This window comes from Scomber scombrus, chromosome 11 (assembly GCF_963691925.1).
Source record: "Scomber scombrus chromosome 11, fScoSco1.1, whole genome shotgun sequence".
Taxonomy (NCBI): Eukaryota; Metazoa; Chordata; class Actinopteri; order Scombriformes; family Scombridae; genus Scomber; species Scomber scombrus.
The window spans coordinates 16510265-16533373 of NC_084980.1; the positions used below are offsets into that span (position 1 = coordinate 16510265).

At 40.1% G+C, this 23109-nt stretch overlaps 1 protein-coding gene across 1 annotated transcript in view; it reads right to left on the minus strand.

The window, feature by feature from the left end:
• Positions 1–931: 931 nt before the first annotated feature.
• LOC133990393 (cadherin-2-like) overlaps positions 932–23109 on the minus strand; it is a 66453-nt gene continuing 44275 nt past the window's right edge. The window contains exons 4-16 of the mRNA XM_062428690.1: positions 21498–21665; positions 19914–20069; positions 18434–18578; positions 17890–18062; positions 16262–16399; positions 15616–15801; positions 14756–15009; positions 13819–13961; positions 12522–12755; positions 11343–11576; positions 10980–11119; positions 5100–5264; positions 932–2454 (exon numbers count right to left, since the gene is read on the minus strand). Coding sequence (XP_062284674.1) covers positions 2248–2454; positions 5100–5264; positions 10980–11119; positions 11343–11576; positions 12522–12755; positions 13819–13961; positions 14756–15009; positions 15616–15801; positions 16262–16399; positions 17890–18062; positions 18434–18578; positions 19914–20069; positions 21498–21665 — 2343 coding nt within the window. The 3' untranslated portion in view covers positions 932–2247. The remainder of the gene's footprint in view (positions 2455–5099; positions 5265–10979; positions 11120–11342; positions 11577–12521; positions 12756–13818; positions 13962–14755; positions 15010–15615; positions 15802–16261; positions 16400–17889; positions 18063–18433; positions 18579–19913; positions 20070–21497; positions 21666–23109) is intronic.

Here is a 23109-nt window from a genome sequence, read left to right on the forward strand (position 1 = left end):
GAGAATAACTTCTCCTGTGTATGAAAACGGGTATTCTTAAGAGGTACAGGATGTGGAACTGATTAACACAGAGCAGCTACACTGATTACACCAGCTGAAAAACAAAGGGCAAGTACGGTTCAGTGATTATTCTCTAATGGACATTCATTGGGTTTTGTGTGAGGACTACAAAACCAAACTGGCTAATTTGGTTGAATTAATAAGCCATGTCCGCATCTATTCAACGGAGTGCAAGTGGTGGCTCTGTGAATTACAAGTACCACAGTAATCAAGGAAAGGGGAAAGGAAGGGCAGGTGGAGGCTAAATGGTTGACGTTCTGTGACTTTCATCATCCAAAGACACCGCGCACGTGACAGCTGAACAGATCGTTACAGCTGCACCAATCCCACCACCGCACATACTGTACACACACACACACCATTCTTGTCTTCATCCTTCCACACGTCCCAAGGGTCCACATACATGCAGAGTCCCTAGAGGCAGTTTTTGGAGGGGTTCTTCATTTTGAGGTCAAGTACAATCTGACCTACACTACTTTATAGTACAAACCCCTGCAAGCAGACAGGTACTGAATGGATTTGGCGTGTCCATGAGCTTTTGACCTTGACTTGGCAAAAGGACACATAGATAGTGTTACAGAAATGAGCTTATTGTTTTCATCTTAGCCTGCAAGCCACACAGCTTATCCTTGGACTTGTATGAGCCTTTAGCATTTTACTTTTACACAATGTGTGCAACCCACAAATAAAAATATGGGCATAAATGATTTATTCTCCCCTGTGGTAATATATTGTACATTGAACTACTTTTTGTTCAAACTTTTGTCCTGAAATAGATTGCACAGTTCGCAGTCTAATTAAGCCTCTGCTACAATGCTCAGCTTAAGTAAAACAAATAAATAAATAAATAAAGAGGCAGTTCTTAGCTCCAAAATTAGCATTTTATTTCGATGGTTGGGGTCAAAGATGTATAATTTGTTTTCCAGTACATATGGTTATCCACACCGCTTAAGTCCAAAACCTTTTCCAGTCTTAAAGCTGATTCAGTAATTAGTGCCTAGCATGTCATGCCACCCCACCCCCCTTTTTGGTACAAATTCAACAGTTGTGCTGACAAGATCACTACTTTTAAATTTTTTATCAATGTGTTTTTTTTCACGTTTTATACAAAAAACTCTCTTAGCTTCTACACATTTAATGTCACCCAGATTTTTATTTTTTTTTCACTTTGTAAATAAATTTGGGAAACAACATTTGTCATTTTTGTTGTCATGAAAAGATAAAAACATGCAAAAAAAATTTGAATTTGTAGTCCAAATTATACATTTACAAGTTTGGAACTTTTTGCACTTCTTCATATACTACATCAAAAGAAAAGATAAAGAAAAAAACATTATGTACACACATCTTTTTACAGTGAAGTAAAACTTGAAAATATCAGATGATGACTAAGGCAAATGAAGTGTACATAGATTAGACCAAAACAGTTTTTTTGTTGTTTTTGTAAAATACTACATCACTTCAGAAAAAAAGAAAACAAAAATCTGCTACAAAAGTATGATTCATAACTCCCTTTATTTGCAACCAGCTGCATAATTTTAATTTTTTAGTGAAAAAGTCTAGAAGTCTAGCGTACTGTACAGTGCTGCTCTTAATTGTTTTTCTTTCCATCCAAGCTAACAGATGATCCTTCATTTCTTCGTCTTTGCAGTTTATTTAAATAATCTTCAACAAACAGGAGCGTTGTGTAACCAAAGAAAAAAAAGCATGTAGAAGCATACCAGAGTGTAACATACTTTGTTTGAAATCACTCCAAAAGTCAGTACCATTAAAGCCTTGAACATAAAACTAATCATTTAGATCCAAAAAAATGTACAAAAAGGCACATTATATCCCAGTGCTTCTGTACTGTGAAATTCAAGTGTAACTGAGCGCATTCAATACCAACAGTCCAAGTGGTGACAGTCCACCAGTGTTCCCTCCCATATCCTCCATAACTGGAGCACAGGCTATGCCTAAGCTTTCAACAAGCATATGTATGCGTAGACTACAACAATAAGCCTAGGTTGGTTGTTTTTGAAAAAAATTCAGAATCAATGTATTTTTTGTTTCTTTTCTGTCACAGTTCCATAACTCTCTTAGGGAATATCAGTATGTCAGAACCTGTCCATGTCCATCAACAGGAAATCTTTCCTTTTCTTCATTTTTTTTTTCATCTTTTGATCCTTCAACGAGTGGCTGTGTGTCCTAGTCATCACTTCCGCCGTACATGTCTGCCAGTTTTCTAAAGCGAGGGCCCCAGTCGTTGAGGTAATCGTAGTCCTGGTCACCCCCACTGCTGGAGGAGTTGAGGGAGCTTAGGGAGCCAGCTGTGGAGCCGCTGCCCTCGTAGTCAAACACTAGCAGGGAGTCGTAGGGAGGAGCGGTGGGGTCGTTGTCTGCTGCCTTAAGTCCCTGTGAAGAAGGAAATAAAACCATGGTTAGATGAGAAGATTAAAACACTGCCTGCAACAAGGAGCGACATCAACACAGCTCCCCCAACCCCCCTACTGCTGCACACAAACAGGCTAATCTATCCTAAAACCAGTCGGTGCTTCTCCCTCCACTTGTTCAGGAAATCAGGTTTTTGTCTGGATTAATCAGGCTGTAGTGTTCATGTGGGTTTCCTCTGCATTTTGGTTGGGATTCTCCTAATGCTTTCTGGGATGTAGGATTATCCAGCTCTTGATCAAAAGCCAATATTGAGCATGACCAGCAGCCTCAGACGAATGGAATGATCTCCCCTTCCCCCACTGACCCTTGTGCCAGCCCCCACCCTCCCCTCTCTCTTCAAGGGCCTTGACACTCTGGCACTGACACTTGTACAGTCATCTATAGATAGCAGTATCTTTCATATTTCGTATTTATCTGACTCCCACCTAAACACTGCACTGAGCACGAGAAGAGGTGAGAATGTGAGCGCACATGTGTGTGTATGTGTTATCTTGTGGCACTTGGTGGTGCAGGTGGGGTTGGTTCTATTTTGAAGATTGTGCAGAAATCCTCATAGCATCATGAGAGGTCCTCATAGATTGATTTTTCAGCCTCATTCCCTAACAGTCCTCAGGAGACTTGATGGATTGCTAATCTAGGAGTTGAAATGTGCTTTGACCATGAACCACTTTGGATCCGAGTCTGGTTTCTACTCTCTCATCGCCACAACTGAGGACACCTAACAAATAATAAATGAATTAACTGGAGCAACATAACACAGAAAACGAGACCTCAGCTCATTGGGAACTTGTCAAAGATTTATGGTTTCCTCTGCGCTGCCATTATGGCACTGAAATGCTCTCAAATAAAAAGATGGATTGAATTAAAGTGCTCGGGCACTTAGTGATTATTTTCCACTTGTTAGCTTTCGTTAAGTATTTGCTCAGGGCTGTGGTGCTGATAATTTGGTGGGAAATATAACAGATGGATCGTTCATTACAATTACAACCATAATCGCTCTGCTGGTTATAGCCCCCTCCATCTACAACCAAAACCCCACTGGCAGTTTCATAAGGTTAGTCAATCACAGAACTCAGCCCCCTAATTTCATTATAACTGAGTCATCCACTGTGCTGCAGACAATCACGACTCACGACAATACTGTCCTCAATTTTTTGGAGTCACTTTGTCCCGTACATAACAAAAGAAAAAGGGTAATCAAACCCACTGGTATTTCTATTCACAGCAGACAACCTTGCCAAGGCTGAAACGAGGCGCTATCAAAACAATGACTGCAATCACTTCAGCTTTGTCTCCCTCTGTGGTGCTGTGTCCACCTGTGACCAACAGAGGTCATGTCAGGTTGGTGCTAATGTATTTAATGTTACCCCCCTCCGTGGGAACTGACCAGGAGTTGACTAATAGACCATTGTTTGTCTGTCCTTATGCTAAATCAATGCCTAATTTTTTTTGACCCTCTAATTTAATTAAGAACCACAAGCTCCCGGGGCATGTGCACTTTTCAGGATGGAGATCAGACCCGCTCCCCCCGTGCCTCTCCCCCTCCCCTTCCATCTCCCTGCTCCACTGGCAGCAAGCCCTTATCAGTTAGGTCAGATTCCAGCTCCGTGTGAGCGCTGGAGCTACCATGACTGAGCTTTAGCAACAGTCAAATCTGGGACTAAAAACAGATCAACATTGCTTGGTTGCAGCTAGCGTTTCTGGGTCAGGACTTGAAACGGTTTCAAGGTCTTGTGAGAATGTTAAAATAATGTGTAAAAAAACAAAAGTGATGAAGAATGGTGCACTCTGTCAAACTGTTCTTTATCGAACAGCGCAAAGCATTACTTTTCACCCAATATCAACTGTTACGACAAGTGTATTAGGTGTATTCATGACATGCTGTGGGAGTGAAAATGAGTGGTGCCTGGGTAAAAGGATCTGAGAGATAGATGGTTCAGGGAGCAGAGCTGAAAGATCAAGTTCTAATCTAAAAACATGGGCGCCATCCAAAAACTAGTAGAGAACTCCATTTGTAATGCTGTGAAACTCTTGTCTGTTGGAGATTGTGAAAAATACATGACTGCTCTTTTCATTTTACATTCTCCCTTCATGCTGGAGTCAATGATGGCCTCAGGCAAACGAGGGCACTCTGAACAGTGCACGCCAATAGAAAACCAATGTATTGCCTCTCTCATCTCTCATTTCTGGGCTGACACATCTGTAACTCTTCTTTGGCAGAAAGTGAGGAGAAAAACAATTATATCTAAGTGAGTTAGCATCATGTACTTTTTGGGCTTTATACGTGTCTGAACAGATATACTTGAGATGAGAAAAGTTTCTACTCTCTGCTTAGAAAAAGATGAAAACAATTCTTTTTGAGTATTTCTTTACTCCAGCTGGTGCACAACTGTATGATACTGAGTCATATGAAGCAAACTGTTTATTTAGATACAAGTTTATTATAACAAAATTATTTGACTTGAAAATGAAATTCAATCTTTGTGACAGCGCTGATCCTTTCGTTTCAGCTCTTTTCCTGGGATTTGATTTCACCATGTGGCAAAACAATCCCAGTTTTCGATAACGCCATACGCTTCGGTGCTGCAGCTAGCTGGTGTTTTTACCTCACTGATGAAATCTCCAATATCTCCAGGGTGGGGTGCTGCTGATCTCATGGGGTACTGAGGCTCAGGATGGAGGGGTCTCTCGTCTAGACGGCGGATCCCCACAGGCTTGATGGCATCAGGCTCTATCGTGTCCGGCTGCTGGAGCTGACTCAGGTCGTAATCCTGGGAAACACAGACAGGCAGATGGGAGTTAGTGAGCTGCAAGACGAGACCCCGACCTGAGCGTGGTGATTTAAATAGGTAAACTCAGCCTGTGCTTTGCAGAGGAAGAGAAGTTCAGCTGAGTGGAGAGAAGATTTTTTTTTTTTAAGTCGGACTGCAGCAAGGAGAGTTGAGGGAACACGAGGGAAACTTTAATCTTCTTGTCTGTGAAGCACAAGCCTAGGGACAATTTGACACATTAAAAGAGCCAGCACTGAGGGGGTCCAAGCTGAGGACCACATCATACGCTACAGAGTGTTTGTACTTGTGCGGTATGCTGCAGGAAGGATGTGCAGGCGACTGTTTTGCTCTAATCAATGCCCAGACACGGGATGGTGGATATGCATAAGCCATTGCTAATCCTATTAACATTACCAAGGCAACCTGAATGGCTCACAGTTTGTGCAAAGTCATGGGCAGGGAAGGAGGAGGAGAAAGAGTGAGAAGAGAGAGAAAAAAAAGAACTAGGAGAGAAAGAGCTATGGTGAAGAGCAGAGTTGAGCTGAGCTGAATAACTGGATGGTATCACGGTGACAGCAGATATGACAGAGAAAATGCCATTTGAGAATCAGGGTGTGTGCCTAATAAGCGTGCATGATGGATTGTCCCTCTTTAGAAGATTTTCAGTAATCCATCCATCTCTAATATCCCCCTTCAAAATTGTCTTTGCTCAGTTGCACATGTACGTACACACACAGACACTCGCATGCTCACTCCCAAGAAAAAAGGAAGAAAAGAAAAAAAAACTGCACAATCTAACAAAAAAAAAAGAAAAAGAGAATGAATATAAACCTTGTGGTGACGGGTAAACAACCCAGATATATAAACACGACAAAGCAAGCAGCCACTTGACAAACATCTACTTCACTCCAAACTAATAAGTTTCATCTTAAATCTAAAACAAACACATTGATTATTCATGTGTAATTTGATTTCATGGGCCATGACAGTAACCCTGAGGCTAGCTTGATACGAACAATGCTCATCACACATCATGCAATAATGCCATCCATCATCTTTGGTCCATTTCAGTCTGACTCCTGTTTGACCTTCTTTGAGGTCATACACCGGAGGGGTCAGGAGTTGGTGACAGGAATTGCAACAGACCCATATAATGGCTGATCTAAGCAGGAAGGTCTAATGGCATACCAACCCCTTCAGGGAATTGACTCCTTACACGAACACTGGTCGGGTGAAATGGCTGCCCCTGGCACTAATGACCTACATTCAGACATAGGAGACTGAACATTGCTACGCCTTTCACACTTAATTGTTTGTGAGACGTAGCACAGCAATTTAAAACAGAACTGAAATTATTTATCATTGTGCCAAGGGAGCAGTTGAAGTCCAAAACCTCCCTTAAAATAAAAGGTAAAGCTTATTTTTGTGGTTTTGGCCATTATAGTAACACTGTAGAATATCTGGTGAAATTTAGGAAGGCATCTTTACTAAAAATAACTCCAAATTACAATAATAAAGGTTTTAAACGAACTCTATGTCCAACTTATTTGGGGGAAAAAACAGAGACAAAACTCTTGGCTATGTACAGTACCAGTCAGCAGTTTGGACACACCTTTCTCACTTGAATGAGAAAGTGTGTCTGAACTTCTAATTAGTACTATATATAATCTTAAATCTTACTGCTTATGTTTCTTGCTTTTGATTTTGTGAGGATGTGACAGCGATCCCGTATTTCAGCAATAACATTGTAATCATAATTGTTAGAAAACAGTAAACTGCAAATTGAACTCCTGAGATATTATTAACTGAAATGACCCTTTAAGAGACCTCACAACTTCTCTTTATTTTTGCTGACAAATAGATGTGGTAGTTGTAGTATCTGCATAAACCAGTCTGATTCATTTTGTTTCACTTACTGCATGTGATTGAAAAACAAATCAAAACATTTTGTTCAAAGCCATCTTCTCTAAGGTTAATGTTTCTGAGGTCATCTGAAGAAGCAGATGACTCTCTCCTATTTTACTTCTTTCCTGCACACAAACGTGCACAACAACTTCTCAATTTGCTATTTATTTCTGTATTATTTTTTTCCATGTCTTGGAAGCGCAGCCTGATCAGCTGTCTGACTTTGATAAAATGAGTGTTTCACAAACCAATACAAACCAGGGCAATGGCAGCAGCAGCTAAAATCATATACTCTGAGAGCGCCCAATGGTCTGACACTTCAATTTCCTCCCCAGCGGGAGATAGGGAGAACAGAGGTGGGCATTATAAGACCACATCGCTAGGAAAGTCAGGTCCATTTTTTACCCAACACTGACTCCCTCGATTCCGCAGACAAGACCATTTTCTCCTGGCGCCCTGCCCTCCTCTGCGCCACTCAAAATGGAAGCTTGTTTTCCCTCAATAAATCGCTGCTCTCGCTCGTTTGCCTTTGAGGGGTGTTATATCATGCAACAGTTTCCTTTTCAACATGTTCTGGTCCACAAGTTTGTGCATTTTGTGTGTGAAAGTGAGGATGTGAATATACAAGTGGGTACACTCCCTCCTGCCTAATAACTGACAGATGTGTAATGGCTTTCCAGTCATATTGTTACCTTAGACAGAGCTTCATTATAGCGCCACAGCAGATGTCTGTCTCTAAATGACATCAGCTTACCAATTACAAGTCTCCGAGGCTAATTTGGCACTGTGCTGGGTCAGACCGGGGTCTCCCGCTTATTTCTGCTATACCTAAGCTACCGGAGCACTTCAGCCAGCAGCAAGAAAATAGCCCATTTGGTATATTACTGCCTTTTTTATGAAATGATTCCGTTCTGCTAACAAGGGGTCATTAGGACAATTGAATTTGTGTCTGTGCATGCCTGATCAGTGCAAGGGGATGCAGAGATGTGACTTTATAATGATGCCTATGGCATTGCTTTTTCTTTTTTTTTTTTCTATTGTGTGGAGTTTATGTGTGTTTGGGTTGTGAAGTGAGAACCAGTTCCAATAGAGAAAACATTTCCAATATTTTCAGAACCAATTGGATCAAAATTTGTTTTCCTTATTGATTCCAGGTTTCGATTCTCTTTTCAAGCTCCTTTCTGCTCTTCCGTAGAAAGAAGTACCATTTCTACTTTAAGTGGATCTGTCTTACTCCCCAGTGTGAACATCTGTGAGGTGTATTCTAAAGAAGCATAATGAGCAGGACTAACATTAAAAAGGCACTTGTAAGCACGCCCGCCGATAGGGGGGGACAAACAGGTCTGTTGTCCCGGGCCCAGGGTAGGGGGGGGGGCAGAACTGGGCCCACATTCAATTATGGAATAATTTTTCAAAATAGGCCTATTTGTGGAAAAGATGTGTAATATTTGAGTTACATAAAAGCTTTTAATTGTTTTCTTCCTAATTGCTCTTGAAATAGTGGTCAAGAACCCCCCCACCCCCAACACAAAAATGGTTTGGCCACTGATCAAAATTTGATGTTGTCATTTGAAGTTCAGTACGCTAAAAATGTCCGTTCAGCACAAGTCCGGTGCTCAGAAAAGTAAAGAAAAGAGAAGAAGAGAAGAAGAAAATAGAGGCCTTAGAGATTTTCTAAACAAATATTTAAAAAAAGGTGGTGACGGTGAAGCTGGAACTAGTAAAGTCAACGTAGAGCAAGGTAAGAAACAGCGCAGCCAGCGTTTACCGGCAGCCTTGTAACGTAACCTAACTGGCCAGCTCCAATGTTAACGTCCATTAGCTTGTATAAAAGCCTGACACAACACGTTATCTTTGACAGAAACAGTTGAGTTTGGTAGCTCCGTCAGAGAGGAGAGAGATCTAGCTGCAGTCAGGTGACCGAGAGAGTGATGCGGGAGAGCTGCCCCGCAACGGAGGGACAGAGTCAGGCTACCGGTGAGAGAGAAGAGAGTCCCAGTGGAGCGGGAGGGGCCCGCTACCCCATCAGATAGTCTGAGCAGGATGGATCAGAGACTGATCAGATATTTAATTTCAGCGATCCTGCATTATGGCCCAATAAAATGACCGAGTCTGCTAGAGTAGGAGTAGGAAGAGCAGAGGAGAGGCAGTGTTGGGGAGACTTAAACTACATGTAGTTGAACTACATAGCTTAACTACAATTAGCTGTAACTTTCTGGTAGTTAAACTACATTCATATGTTGTGCTGCGTCAAGTATTTCAACTATTTTTTGGGTCATTTTTTGGAGTTAAACTACTCAATTTACAAACTACAATTTTGGTCAATAACATGAAATATTATTTTCATGTTATTGACTGATTTACATTTCTGATTTACATGTGGGTATTGGGGTAGGATTTTCATTTTCTCTTTATATTACCCAACATGTCTATGGTGAACCTACAGTATGTTGACCAGCTTTTTTTCTTTAAAAAAATAAAACTGAGTTGAGAGGCATATTTCAGCTGGAATGTGAATTTTTTGTAGGCTATTAAATTTTGTTTCATATACATCACATGTTGATTATAATGAGTATAAGTAGTTGCTAAAGCTTCTTTTTTTAGCTGTAGTTTTACAAACTACATTTCTCTAGGGGTAGAAATGTAGTTTGTTCAAACTACTGTCAGGCTGAACTACAAGTAGTTTTACAAGCTATGCTTGCAAAGTAGCTTCCCCAACACTGAGGAGAGGACAGGAAGAGCATAGGAGAGAAGAGGAGAGGAAGAGCAAGGGAAAAGGAGAGATCCGGGTGCGTGGGGGCCCATCTAAGATTATCTTGTCCCGGGCCCAGGCAAGACTGTCAGCTGGCCTGCTTGTAAGTATATGTATGCTTGCAGAAAGTGTCTCGGTGGTCCTCTTTGTCGTCATGCTGCTACATTCTTCATATATACAGACTACAAATAACGAAGACCACACATGCCTTATGTTACGTTTTGAAAGACATGCTGCACAACTGCAGAGTGTGTATAGCTGAGTTTTGTTACACTCAGATATTAATTTTTATGCAATACTGTAATTAGCTGTGTTAATTTAATCAATGAAACTCGTAATGAAAAATATTTATTGATGACCTTTTTTCATGACAAATCTAAATAAATGTAACCTCTGAAAATGAGAACTATGATGAAATGTGTTACAGTTTTTGTCCAAAAACAATAATCTGAAAAAGTGATCGATGAAACACCAACTGTTTCAATGCAAAGTCTGCAACCTGCAAACATCTGTGGAATAACACACTATAGCCATAGCTCCTGTTTACTAAATTATTAACCTCTGCCGCCCATAAATATCTGTTAAATATGTTATTTCTCTGTCATTAATGTTATCTGACATCACCACTTTTTAGAAGAAACTAATTCATGTGCTGAATCATTTACAATTCACTGCTAATAAGACAAGAGGAGGCAACTAAATAGTTGGGAAAAACTACAAAAACATGCAGGCTAGTGTGCTCATATTTATAAAAAGATAGGCTAATGTAATATTATCAAGTGCTGTGTACATGAATATAATGTTATGGCTTCTTTTGTGTTGCTCTCAGACGGGAATGTGTTCTAAATTCCAGGATTCAAATTCAAACGTTGCTAAATCCTGATTGGTGCATCCAAGTATGTGACATCATCATTTCCCAACTGAGCCATGTCCACTTCAACGCAGTGAGAAGACAGCACAGACAGAAATATTTCAATTGAAATGATCAAAAGTGTTCTAATTTTGGCAAAAAACTACAAAAAAACAACAACACTGCATGTGTTTCACATCATTCTTACCTGATCCTCTTCTCCGCCGCCTTCCTCATCATACTTGAGAATGTTGTCTCTCACATCATCCTCAGGATCGATGAGGAGCTGCTTAGCCTGACGCTCCTTATCGCGGCGCTTCATCCACACCACAAACAGCAGCACAAGAACTGATAGACAGAGAGGGATCTCATATCACAAAACGTAATAACATATTTTCATACAAATGTAATCGGATCCAATGTTTTAGAGCTTGGATGGGGCCTGATCAAGGCTATCTTTTTGATAATCCAACAGTAATCTATTGGTATCTCGGATAATATTTAGCTGTCTTCATAATCCTCGTGTGTGTTAGTGTGACATGCTCTTTGAGAGGGGCACTGAGACACTCACTGAGGAGGATGATGATGCAGAGAAGGATGGAAATGATGGCGCCCGTGCCCAGACCGGCAGCAATGATGTGTTGCTGGTCAGTGCAGTCTCCGTTGATGTCACACTGGCACACTTTAACCCGCAGGTAAGAGGTGTTGGACATGGGTAGGTTGCCCGAGTCTGTGATTATGATGGGGAGCTCATAGATACCACTTTCAAGAAAGCCAATCTTTAGGCTCACCTGAGCATAGTCACCTGAGAGACACAGAGGAGAGACAGCAGAAAGATTAAGTGAGCGATTCATGATGGCTCTGTGTTTGAGGCAAAATATATTTGTAATGGCAAGTGCAGAGATTAAGTGAATATAAGATGTATGAGAATAAAATAACACCTTATTCCTTAAATCATTCAAAGGGGATTAAATCAAAACTCTGAATAGTCACTTGTACCGACCATGTTCACAGTACGATTAAACTCTTATTACCACAAATATGCAGCATAAATTCCTACCTGGAAGTTGCATCAGCATATCTAATCCAAACATGGCCAGGATTTAGATTTGGAGCTTACAAATCTACTGAATACCTTTTGATAATGCTGCTTAGGCTAAATTCCCAGCTGCGATAATCCATATGCCATTATCCTATTAAGATATATTCACTGTGTTTCAACTCACACTATCTAACAGCTAACACACAACAAATGAATTCTTCCACCCATATCTTTGCTTCAAATTAGCATAAACAATTATTGACTGCTTGTTAAGGCTAACATTAAGGCTAATGTTGTATTGTTGGTCACAGCTCTAGAGTACCTGCCCCCTCTGCAGCATGCTGTTCACACCCATTAACTAAGTGTTTTTCAGAAGGATCATAGATCAATGTGAAGCTTTAATTACAAAACAACAGACTGATGAATGTTGTACATATTGTAAGATTTCTCTTCATTTCTATTTAATTATTAAAAACCACTAATTGAAATGTGATTGAAAAGTGAATCTGCTCTTTCTTAATTTTCCAGTGATGAATGCAAATGTAGGCCAGAGCAGGCAAAATGACAATTAGGTGCATTTCATTCTCTTAAAAATAGCCCAGTAAATGCAAGCATAAAAAAGGATTTGCACTGCTCAAATACGATGTATAAGCAGCCTAATATTAAACAATTTAGAGTCCCTGATGTGATATGTACTCTGTGACTTACCACTGATTCTTGTGATGGTCCAGTTTCTCCTAACATCAGAGGGCCGGTGGGCTAACTCAAAGGCAAATGGCCCAGCATTGGGGTTCAGGTCTCCATCGAGCGCAGTGATGTTGATGGCATTTGGCTCTGGCTTTTGGCATATCTCTGCCTCCTGGGGAAACACCTTAGGAGCGTTGTCGTTGATATCCACCAGGAAGATCTGGAGAGTACCTGTGCCACTTGCTGGAGGTTCTCCTGCATGGGCCATAAAACGACACACACACATATACGTATTTATGAGAGGGGAGGGATTTAAAAAAAAAAAAAGACATATGGATGGGAATATATACTACTGAAATGTCATCACTCATTCCACAATCATTATGCAGTCAACAGAGAAAAGTAAAGTATGACGTTTTTTTGCTGGGTCTCAGGCTATAATGAGACACTCTAAACAGCTATTTACTCTAGTAGGAGAGGACCCATCCAAACTGCATACTGATCTAAGAATCTAATCTCAAGTGAGGTAGACAGAAAGAGGGAGATATCAGAACATTTGGGTTGTGTGTGTGTGTGTGTGTGTGTGTGCGCCTGAAGAACGTCTTCCTGACGAAGGACACGGGATGGGAATACTAAAGCAGACAAACAGAGCCCACTGTCGTTCCTCTCAGGCTCCTCTATGTATTCACTCAGCTAAGAGGCTTTTTTACCATTCAGGCCACGCTCAAAGGAGCTAGTCATCCAATCCTGACCCATTAATGCTGAGAAACCTCTTTATTGATAGAGTTTTTAAGCCTATTGGCCTAAGCTATGCTCTGTAGAACAGGGTAAACCTGAACAGAGGTAAATCCCGCCAGTGCAGGGAAGAGGTGAATGTATCCACATGCTGGATGTTTCTAGGGATTGCTAGCACATTAACCTTCAACTAAGGTGGTCAGTGGTACAGACATGCCAAGTGCCTGGTACAAACTTGACCTTCAAACATGGATGATGCCTTTGTGGCTGTAACTGAGATAGTTTTTCAGTGTGTTTTTATGCTGTGTTTGTGCACTAGGTTATAGTGAAAAACATCACAGAGGAAGTCAAAGTGATGCTAGGTGGAAGATTGACCTTTGAGAGCCAGGGTACATTAGACATCTGCTAGGCTTCCTTTTGAAAAGGCAACATTATCTCCTCCTGAATGCTCTAACAATAATGGCCTAGAATAGAGTGCTTGTGTAACAGCCTGACTAAAACACCGTGACCATGTAACCAGTGCATCAAAGGAACTCAACAAGGTATTTTTGGGAACTGCAGTGCCACTTGAATGATTACGTACCGCTGTCAGTAGCCAGGAATGTTGCGTTGTACAAACTGTTCTTCACAAAGGGGGATTCTCGGTCCAGAACGGCAATTGTTGAGACTCGACCTGTGGTGGGGTCAATTCTTAGCCAGTTGGCTGGATCTGCTAGTTTGGAGTATCTGAGAAAAAAAAAAAAAAAGAGTGATTCATAATTCTTAATATTCACTTCATCCTGAATTTCAAGTCAGAAATGATCTCTTTTTTAATTGGTCAGAAAATTCAAAGGATTCATCTTGTCTTGTACAGATGGAAATCTTGTTGGTAAATAGTCTCAATTTCCAGTTTGGGATCTCTTTCTTCTAAAATGCTTTTGTTTTTGTTTGTTTACATGGAATAAATATTTTAGACGTCATGCATTTTGCATAATTATTCAAACTTTGGAGAACAGCCTCACAGGGGACACCAAACTGGCTTGTTGTCATCAGTAGCTCAAGTTAATTTGTAGGACAAACTGTGGAATTACAAAACTAGCTTATTTCACATGGACTGTTTTCAGACAGATAAACTCTTCCACTGCCAAACAGCTGTGAGGCTGAGTGAGGCTGAATAAAGAATCTGAGGATGAAAAGGGAAAAAATAGGCCTTGTTCAACAAGACTGAAATGGAGACATGCTGGCAATGCAATGTTATTTGAGCAGGATTGATGGAGAAAGTCAATTTAACCCATCATGTCACTCCAGTTTCACACATATCCTATTATTGTCCTCATTGATGTGTCGATAAATCGTTGGATTTAAACATCTGTGCCAGATGTTTTAGACAACAGACAATGTAGAAAATGAAACTAACTTGAAATGGTAGTGTAATTCTTCAAATTTTCCACATTTGTGAACTGGACTTCATTTCTTTGAAGATGTGTGAAGTTTCAATCATGCAGTTCTGGTTCTTTGTTCCCTTCTAGCGGAAAATCTACCTTATGGTTTGCTGCATGAAGCGATCAGGATCCTGTGCAGTAAAGGTCCCCAGCGTTGACTCAGGCACCATGCCCTCTTCGATTTTAATGAATTTGGGGTTGGGTTCGAAGTACGGGCTCTCATTGACGTCTATAACTCTGATGGAGACTGTGGCAGTGGACTGACGGGGGGAGTGGATGCCTCTGGCTAGAGGAACCTCGTTTCTCGCTTCCACTGTCAGCACATACGTCCTACTGATTTCATAGTCAATAGGCTGGAAAAACAAAGATGATAAATAGAGAAACACATAAAAATGAAGTAAACAAAATAAATCATGTTACTTTGTTGGTTATGTGAAACTGGTGAGAGAACATTTAAAGAATTAAAGTATTTTCTTCCTCTTGCCTGTAAATTGTGTTGTGAAAGCTCACAATAGACAGTGAAATAAGGAAAATATATCACTCTGTCGTCAGATGATGGGAACAACAGCAAGCAAGCTGGTGTAAGAGTTGTGCAACCGACCAATTTAATTTGAAATGTCTTCTGAGCTTAAAAATTGTGTTCGCTTGAAATATGTGTATTGCCAGTGTTAATATAATTCAATTCACACAAAATTCTCGTACTTCCATATCCTACTTCCTTTTTATTTTTTTCATCAGGACAACTGAATTGTTTATTGTGTTTGTCAGTTGGTGTTTACAATTCATAAGACATGTTCTATCATTTTTTACATTTCTGAAACCGTATAAACCTAAACATAAAAATTAAATACACACTGAATATATTATTTAACACATTATAATGCAGAGCCAAACACCCCAAAACCTTACTATAGCATATAGTACAAGATAAGGGGTGGAGTTTGAAGAGGAGGCCTTACCTTGACGACTGTTACCAGGCCCTCATTAGTGGTTGGATCAGTGGGCACAGAGAACCTGCCGGTGGGGTCGCCTCCGGTGATTTTGTAGACAGCATTCCAGGCTGGCGTGTTGGGTTGGTCCTTGTCAGTCACCGTTAGGTTGGCCACAATGACATTCACACGGTTTTCAGGCACCTCGCCGAAAAACTGCATGAATAAACCATGAACGCAGAGCAGTGAGCTGTTAGTGATACTGCTGTGGCAGCAGAAAATACACTGATCCCTGCCTCACACAGCACAGCAGGACCAATCTTGGGTAAATAGACATCTAAGGTAACTTATCATGTCGTCATGGTCATCTCATTCCCTGTCCTCCCCTGATAGCACAACAGTAGCATTACAAATTTCAGTGATTCGCGAGCAGATTAAGTGCCTCTCTCAGTCGGGCAGACATCCCTGTAGTTGCATGTGTCAACATTTGGAGGGGGATATAACACTTTACGCATGGTTGGCTACTTGTGTATCTGTATGGTTTCTGAAATGCTGGGCAAGCAGAACCAGGTAAGTGAGCAGAACTGACGGCTGAGTGTGTATATCTACATCGGGATGAAATGGGGTCCCTTGTGGTGCTTACTGTGTGGATGTCTCAGATGAGTTTGTTTCTTACCGTCTCAGCAGTGAATTCTGGCGGATTGTCATTAATGTCAATGACTCTGATGACAGCAGTGGCTGTGTTGGAGAGACCGTACATGGGGTTGCCCTCCATATCAGTGGCCTGGATGATCAGTGTGTACTGAGGCACTTTCTGGAGGGGTAGGGAAGAGAAATGAGGATTAAAACAACTGATCTTTGAGGATAATACAACAGTGATATAGCCATATTTGCAGACTGTGGATATTATATTTACTAGGTGTGTCTGTGTAATCAAATGCAATTCAATCCAGTAATCCATTATTAATAATACAAATAATCACATTGTATCTATCATATCTTTAACTAATATTTTTTAAGACCGTAGTTAAGAGTGATTTCAATTGCATTACATTAAGAAGTGTTTCCTTCTGTCCCCTCATGTGCATTAATGAGGACAAAGGATTACTATTCAATGTAAGGCTGGTAATTACACTACCACACACTACAGCCTGCAAAATTAAAATATAGTTCAATTAACACCTTTCTAATAGTGTCAACAAAGCCTAAACATTATAAGCTTTATTAATTTAAGATGTATGTTTGGGCTATTGGATTGGATTGTGGCAGATTTTATAAGTGTCCCTAATAAGCTGGTAACTTACTTTACATCAGTAATAATGTGCTCAACTACAATGAAACAAATCTGAACTCGCTAACTTCTTAATTATGATGACTAATGGTGGCTTTTTATATAAATCTGATTTATTCCCTGTGGGGAGAGATGCATTTGCGAGTGCATGTGTTACACCGCCGCTATGTGCACCATCACGAAGCTAACAAATGACTCTTTTCACATTAAATGCCACTCAGGTGATGGACCAGTTGCTAGGTAATGAGAATCGGGCAAATTACTTTCATGGTGGCAACTGGCGGACATAAAACGGCAGCCCCAGGGCGGAAGTGATTGAGCAGCCACCTAGCCAGATTGCTCTCACTAGAATTGCACCAACTGGCTCGAGCTTCATATATTATTTTATTTAGTTTCTCACATAGCCATGTGATCCAATTAAATGAAAGAGTGGTAACATTTACAGCACAGGAGAGAGAAGGAGAGAACATATAACTCTGCTTTAGAAGAAGAAAGACAGTGAGAGAGGGGAAACATTGAGCTGCTCAGTGATGCACGCTACCTCCTTGTAAAAGTAAATAAGTATGAAAAGGCCAAGTCCATTTTTACTTCACATTTGGTTGGTAATCAGCAAAATTCACTTTGGCTCATTAGTTCACAGACAGTCTGGATATTAGCAAAGATACCCAGGCTGTGTTTTGTCACCATATTTTAAAAAGGCACAGCTCATTTATATACACATAGAAAATTAATTAATTGATGAACATCTACAACAAGGCAGCAAATGCAATATGAAAATGTATTAATATAATGGATGGCTTTGCTAATGAAAGTCTTAAATGTCAATGCAATGCAATCATTTTATAATATGTGTAGACATTAAGAGCGAGAGTAAAGAGAGGGCAACAAAATGAATGTCGACTAAATAAAGATAAATAAAAATAAGTCATAAACACACACACCAGAGGGTATAGCAAAAGAGTGACAGAAAGAAAGACCACTCAGAAAATGAATAAAGAAAAAGTGTCAGCCACCTCTCGGTCCAGGCCTGCCGCCACTGTAATGATGCCTCCTGTTTTATTGTTGATGGTGAACATGTTGGAGGTCGGACTCTCAGGATTCTGAGACAGGATCTTGTAACGCAGCATCCCATTAGCTGTTTTGGGGTCATCTTTGTCAACAGATGTTACTGTCATAACAAATGTTCCTATTGGATGGAAAGACAGAAACAAGATGTAAATATTTTAATTTTGTCTTTCTATTATTTCTATTTTGACTTTAGTAATACTCATTGGCAATCAAAAAGACATTACAAATCAACAGTACTGTGCTATATTGTACATGATTACATTTTAAATATTGTAATATTGATGTCCAGGGTTCTTCCTTGTGATCTTACAATACTTCTGATTACTTTAATACAGCAGAAGCAAAGTTATTAAAGTGGCCACCCCAGGAATGTAATCAATGCTGTTTGATCTGTAACAGTATGGCAGCAAGTGAAGCTGAGGGCTCAGACTACAGCAGATCGGTTCTCATACAGTGTGATGCCGTGCTTGGCTTTAAACAGTATATTACCTGGCTTGGAACCCTCTGGAACAGTGCCGTTCCAGACCTGATGGGTGAACTCGGGTCTGTTGTCGTTCATGTCGATCACATTGATCACAATGTCAATAGGGTTTTCCACCTGGTTGCCATTCAGGTCCACTGCATGAGCTCTCAGCTGGAGGGAAACAAACATATCCACACTATAGAACTGTTCGAGCAAATTTGGCATTCCCAACACGCACAAGGACAATCCTCAACTGTGCAAACAATGTATCGGGACAAACCACAAAACATTCACTCAATGTCATCCGTTAACCTGCTGTGATAATTACTAACTCCACTAACCATAACTAAAACGCTTTTACTATATTCAGCAGCCCAAAGAGTTCAGAATATTTTTTTTTCAGACCAGCATGACCAAGGGAGGAATAATGCTTTTGGTAAAGAACAAGTCTTTCCCACAACTAGCTCTACCATGTGCACAGCAAAAGAGAAACAGATGATTAGATATAGTCAGATACCTGCTGCATTTTGACTGCATTTTTATGGTTGTCTCTTGAAACAGATATACTCTGATTTTATTTAGTACCGTTGCCTACACTGGGTCAGCACAAGATCAGTTCTGTTTTACAAAAACAGCTCTGATCTACTGTATTTTTTCCTAGGTACACATAACTGCAAGGTTGGCGCCTAACACAGGTTTTCAATTCACAGATGCATCTACATTTTGATCCCATTCATGCTCTAGAATAAATATAAAGCAATACAGATTATACTAAAAATGTACAGGCTAAGTACAGTGTGCATAAACATCACATAGGCCTAGTGTCATAGTCCATGTCAAGAGCTATATTACAGTGCCAAAATCACACGATGAAAATAATACAAAAAATTAAAACACATTAATTACATACTTAACTAAAACAATACTGACAACTAGCTTTACATTCAAACCTGATTGATTTCCAACAGTTTATGCTAAAGCACATGATAGTAAAAATAGTATTAAGCATTAAGTTATATAATTTAGAGACATTGTGATTTCACGGCTAAACCACTAATGAATACAGCTGCTCTAGAAAGAGCTGGAGGTTATCTGTATGTAACACACACACACACACACACACACACACACACACACACACACACACACACACACACACACACACACACACACACACACACACACACACACACACACACACACACACACACACACACACACACACACACAGTCACTCAAAAACATCACATTAAATCCTTTAAATTCTCAGACGGATAAATCAGATTCTCTGGTAGACCCTCATCACGCCCCAGTCTTTATTGAGTCTGAGAAGACTGCTTAGGCTACACATGACCCTTGAACACATACCAGCTAGCAGGAATGTACAGCGATGCCAGAGAAAACCTTTTTACAAATACAGGGGTTTTATTTTAAGTTTATTTTCTTTAGTTTTATTTGACTTATTTGACTTAGTTTTATTTGATTTAACTACTGTGTCTGACTTACATGGAAGTTGGCGATGTGCTCTCGGTCCAGGGGCTTGTTAACAGATAGCTCTCCAGAAATTGGGTCGATGATGAAGATGCCAGTGGGGGGCTGGTCAGCACCGGGGCCTGTCACACTGTATCTTAGGGACCGGTTTTTGTCATGGTCCGATCGGATCTGTGGGTGTAAAGATTTGTTAATGATAGCTTTAAAACAGTACTAAATATACTGTGAACGATACTGAATTTTTAAGGCTGATAGAGACATCACAGTAGTTTTCTTCCTAGTTTTACATTAAAGCATAACATTAACATTTTTTATATGGATCTCTTATTTGACTGCCATATACGCCTACATGAACATGTCTTAAATACAATGCAATTAGCTGCTATATTGACCCAGAAAATTTATTTAACAACAGTATGCATCACAGTTGCAGCTACAATTAAGATTATTATCAACCTTTATTTTTATTTAGTTATTAATTAATGTTTATTGTCAAAAACCTTCTAAAGTCAGTAGGAATGTCTTAAGATCACTTGTTATTATTAATTTTCAAAGCAGAAAGTTTTTGTTTCTAATAATAAACTGTGAAAAACAAAAAAACATTTTAGAAGCTATACCAAGCAAATCTTTGTTATTCAGTTATTTATTATAATTGCTAATAACTTATATTGACTGACTTATCAACTAATGATTTCAGTACCAATTACAGTAGTGGTTTTAAAATAGGTTGCAGTGTGAGTAAAATAGTGCTTATAAAAGAATGCGTGCCTATGTAGTATTGAAGTTCTGTCTCAGCTGGGCTGTCTATGCTGTTTGCTATGTAATCTGGGACCCTCTGTGCCTACACCCAGGATCCAAGCCAAGCAAACTGAGTATTTCCTCATCCCGTTATCATCTACTAAAGCACAGACACAGCCCTTCTAATATGGTTGGATTAAATACAGTGCATACAAATAACATGTACAAGACTTAAAACTCGGTAGGGAAGTCAGCTTAATATGTTGAAAAATGATCTATTTCTTAACTGTCCAGAGAATTGTTGTCCTCTGTCAGTCACCCACAATGAGCCCTGAACAGATAACTGTTGCAAATGAATAGGGCCCAATAGAGCCATGATAAAAGCAGTGTAATATCTCAACAGGCAACTGAGGAACAATTGCGCTGGTGAGCACTTCAGATTTCTCTCTGCTTCTAAATAATGCCAGGTTACATTGGTACCGACTGCCCCCCAAACAAAAGATAAATAATACAGTGGAAAAAAGAGCCCTGGCCTTTAGCAAAGTGCTGTAAATATGAAGCATTTTGTTGAAGGCATACGTCTCATGTCTGTGACCCTCTGAGTGGGAGCTCAGGGCAACGGGGACCTACAAGGTTGTCATATCAAGCAAAAGGCATTTTCTTTGAAGTTAAGAGATGGCTGTGTTTATGTTTGTGTGTCTGTGTGTGCACGTGTGTATGTATATATATATATATATATATGTGTGTGTGTGTGTGCGTGTGTGTGTGTGTGTGTGTGTGTGTGTGTGTGTGTGTGTGTGTGTGTGTGTATGTATGTGTGCATGCATGCATGCATGCATGCGCTTGGGTGTGCTGTGTTACCCGGACAAGCTCTTGCGGGAATGGGCCTCGTGAGTTCTCCGGGACATTGATTGGGGGGATGACCCAGTCTCTCTTCATCCGTTTCAGTTGGCTGTCCATGTTTCGTGATGGAAACACTATTTCCTTCAAGTCCTTGGACATGACTGGAGGGACAGCAACTTCCTCAACCTGGGAAATGGAAATGATTTAGTTAAAGTTAAATGTTATTGCCATCAAATTTTGCAGAGACATTCATGTTTCCCAGAGTATGAATCCTACTGACTTTGGTGATCACTGACTCTTTCCCCTTTTCCTTGAGAGGATGACAATTTGTGGTTTTGGGTGAAATGTCTCACTAAATATTGGATTACAACAGCCAGATTTTTGGCCTGTCATCAAGTTACTCACAGAATTAATGTTAATTAGCAATAGTTAATGTGATTTGCAACCGGAGCCAGTCTGGCAAGCGACACAGCAGGGGTGCTAATGCTGAGGCAAAAAACGCAGGGTCAACCTGCAAAGAAGTTGGCTGGCTCAACATCATAAAGCAAGGTGTTTCTTTAGTCAATCACATACACCCTAGCCATACATGAATTACTTAGTAATGTGAACATATTATTTCTACTGTTTACATCGCAAACGTCATGGCAAAAGACAAAATTGTTGCCGCTGTGATAAATTTACAACTTGAGTTGTAAAATCAAGTTTGAGCATTACAAACAGTTAATAAACCTTCAGCTGGACATCACATTTCATTGTCTCACCGGTACCGTATACATCACAACCCACCAACATGGCACCCTGCCTTGTTTTAACACAGGGCTGAATGTCTAGTCCTGTAATTATGTTTATATCCATAGGCACGAAAGCCTTAATCATGTAACCATTAAGCTACAATTAACAGGAGCACATGCTAATCCACTAACTGAAGTGACACCTTACTACAAAGTGGTATAGAGGGCTGACCAGGTAATGACCCTTCCCTTTTTGTGTAAAAAAGGAAACAGGCTTCCTTTTTCTACAACATTTTATACCATCATCCGGATAAAAACCCACTTTAAAGAGTTCAAAAAATCAATTATTTTATGAATTTCTTTGTAGCTTAAAATATCTACATTACAACATGCGATGATATGCTTTGAAACACTTTGGTGTGGTAACGGCAGCTGCACGCCACCAGCTCTGGTTTGCTTTAAATGGCACACCTCCTCTTATGTCCTGATAAAATGCACCCACACAGACATACCAGCTTCCATAATGGATCTGCCATCCTCCCTCGGCTGTAATGAATGAGATTTGAAACAAAGGAGGATGGTACCTGCAAGCCAGACACTAAACACACAGATGGCTCAAATTGCCTATGCTGCTCCAGAGACTGAGGAGACTGAAGTAGTGCCAGAAAAAGTTAAAATAACCTTGAACAAAACAAGGCAAGAAGGAAAACAGAAAAACAATATGTAAAATCTTTCCATGTCAGTTAATGATAGCGGGGATTTCAATGCAACTGACACATCTTTTGAAGCATCTTCCCTACTGCTGCCTGTAATTATTTGAATGTTGATTGGTCTTACAAACTACCAAAAAGTGCCCTATGCAAACACAGAAATTAATTACCACTTTGCCACCTTATAAC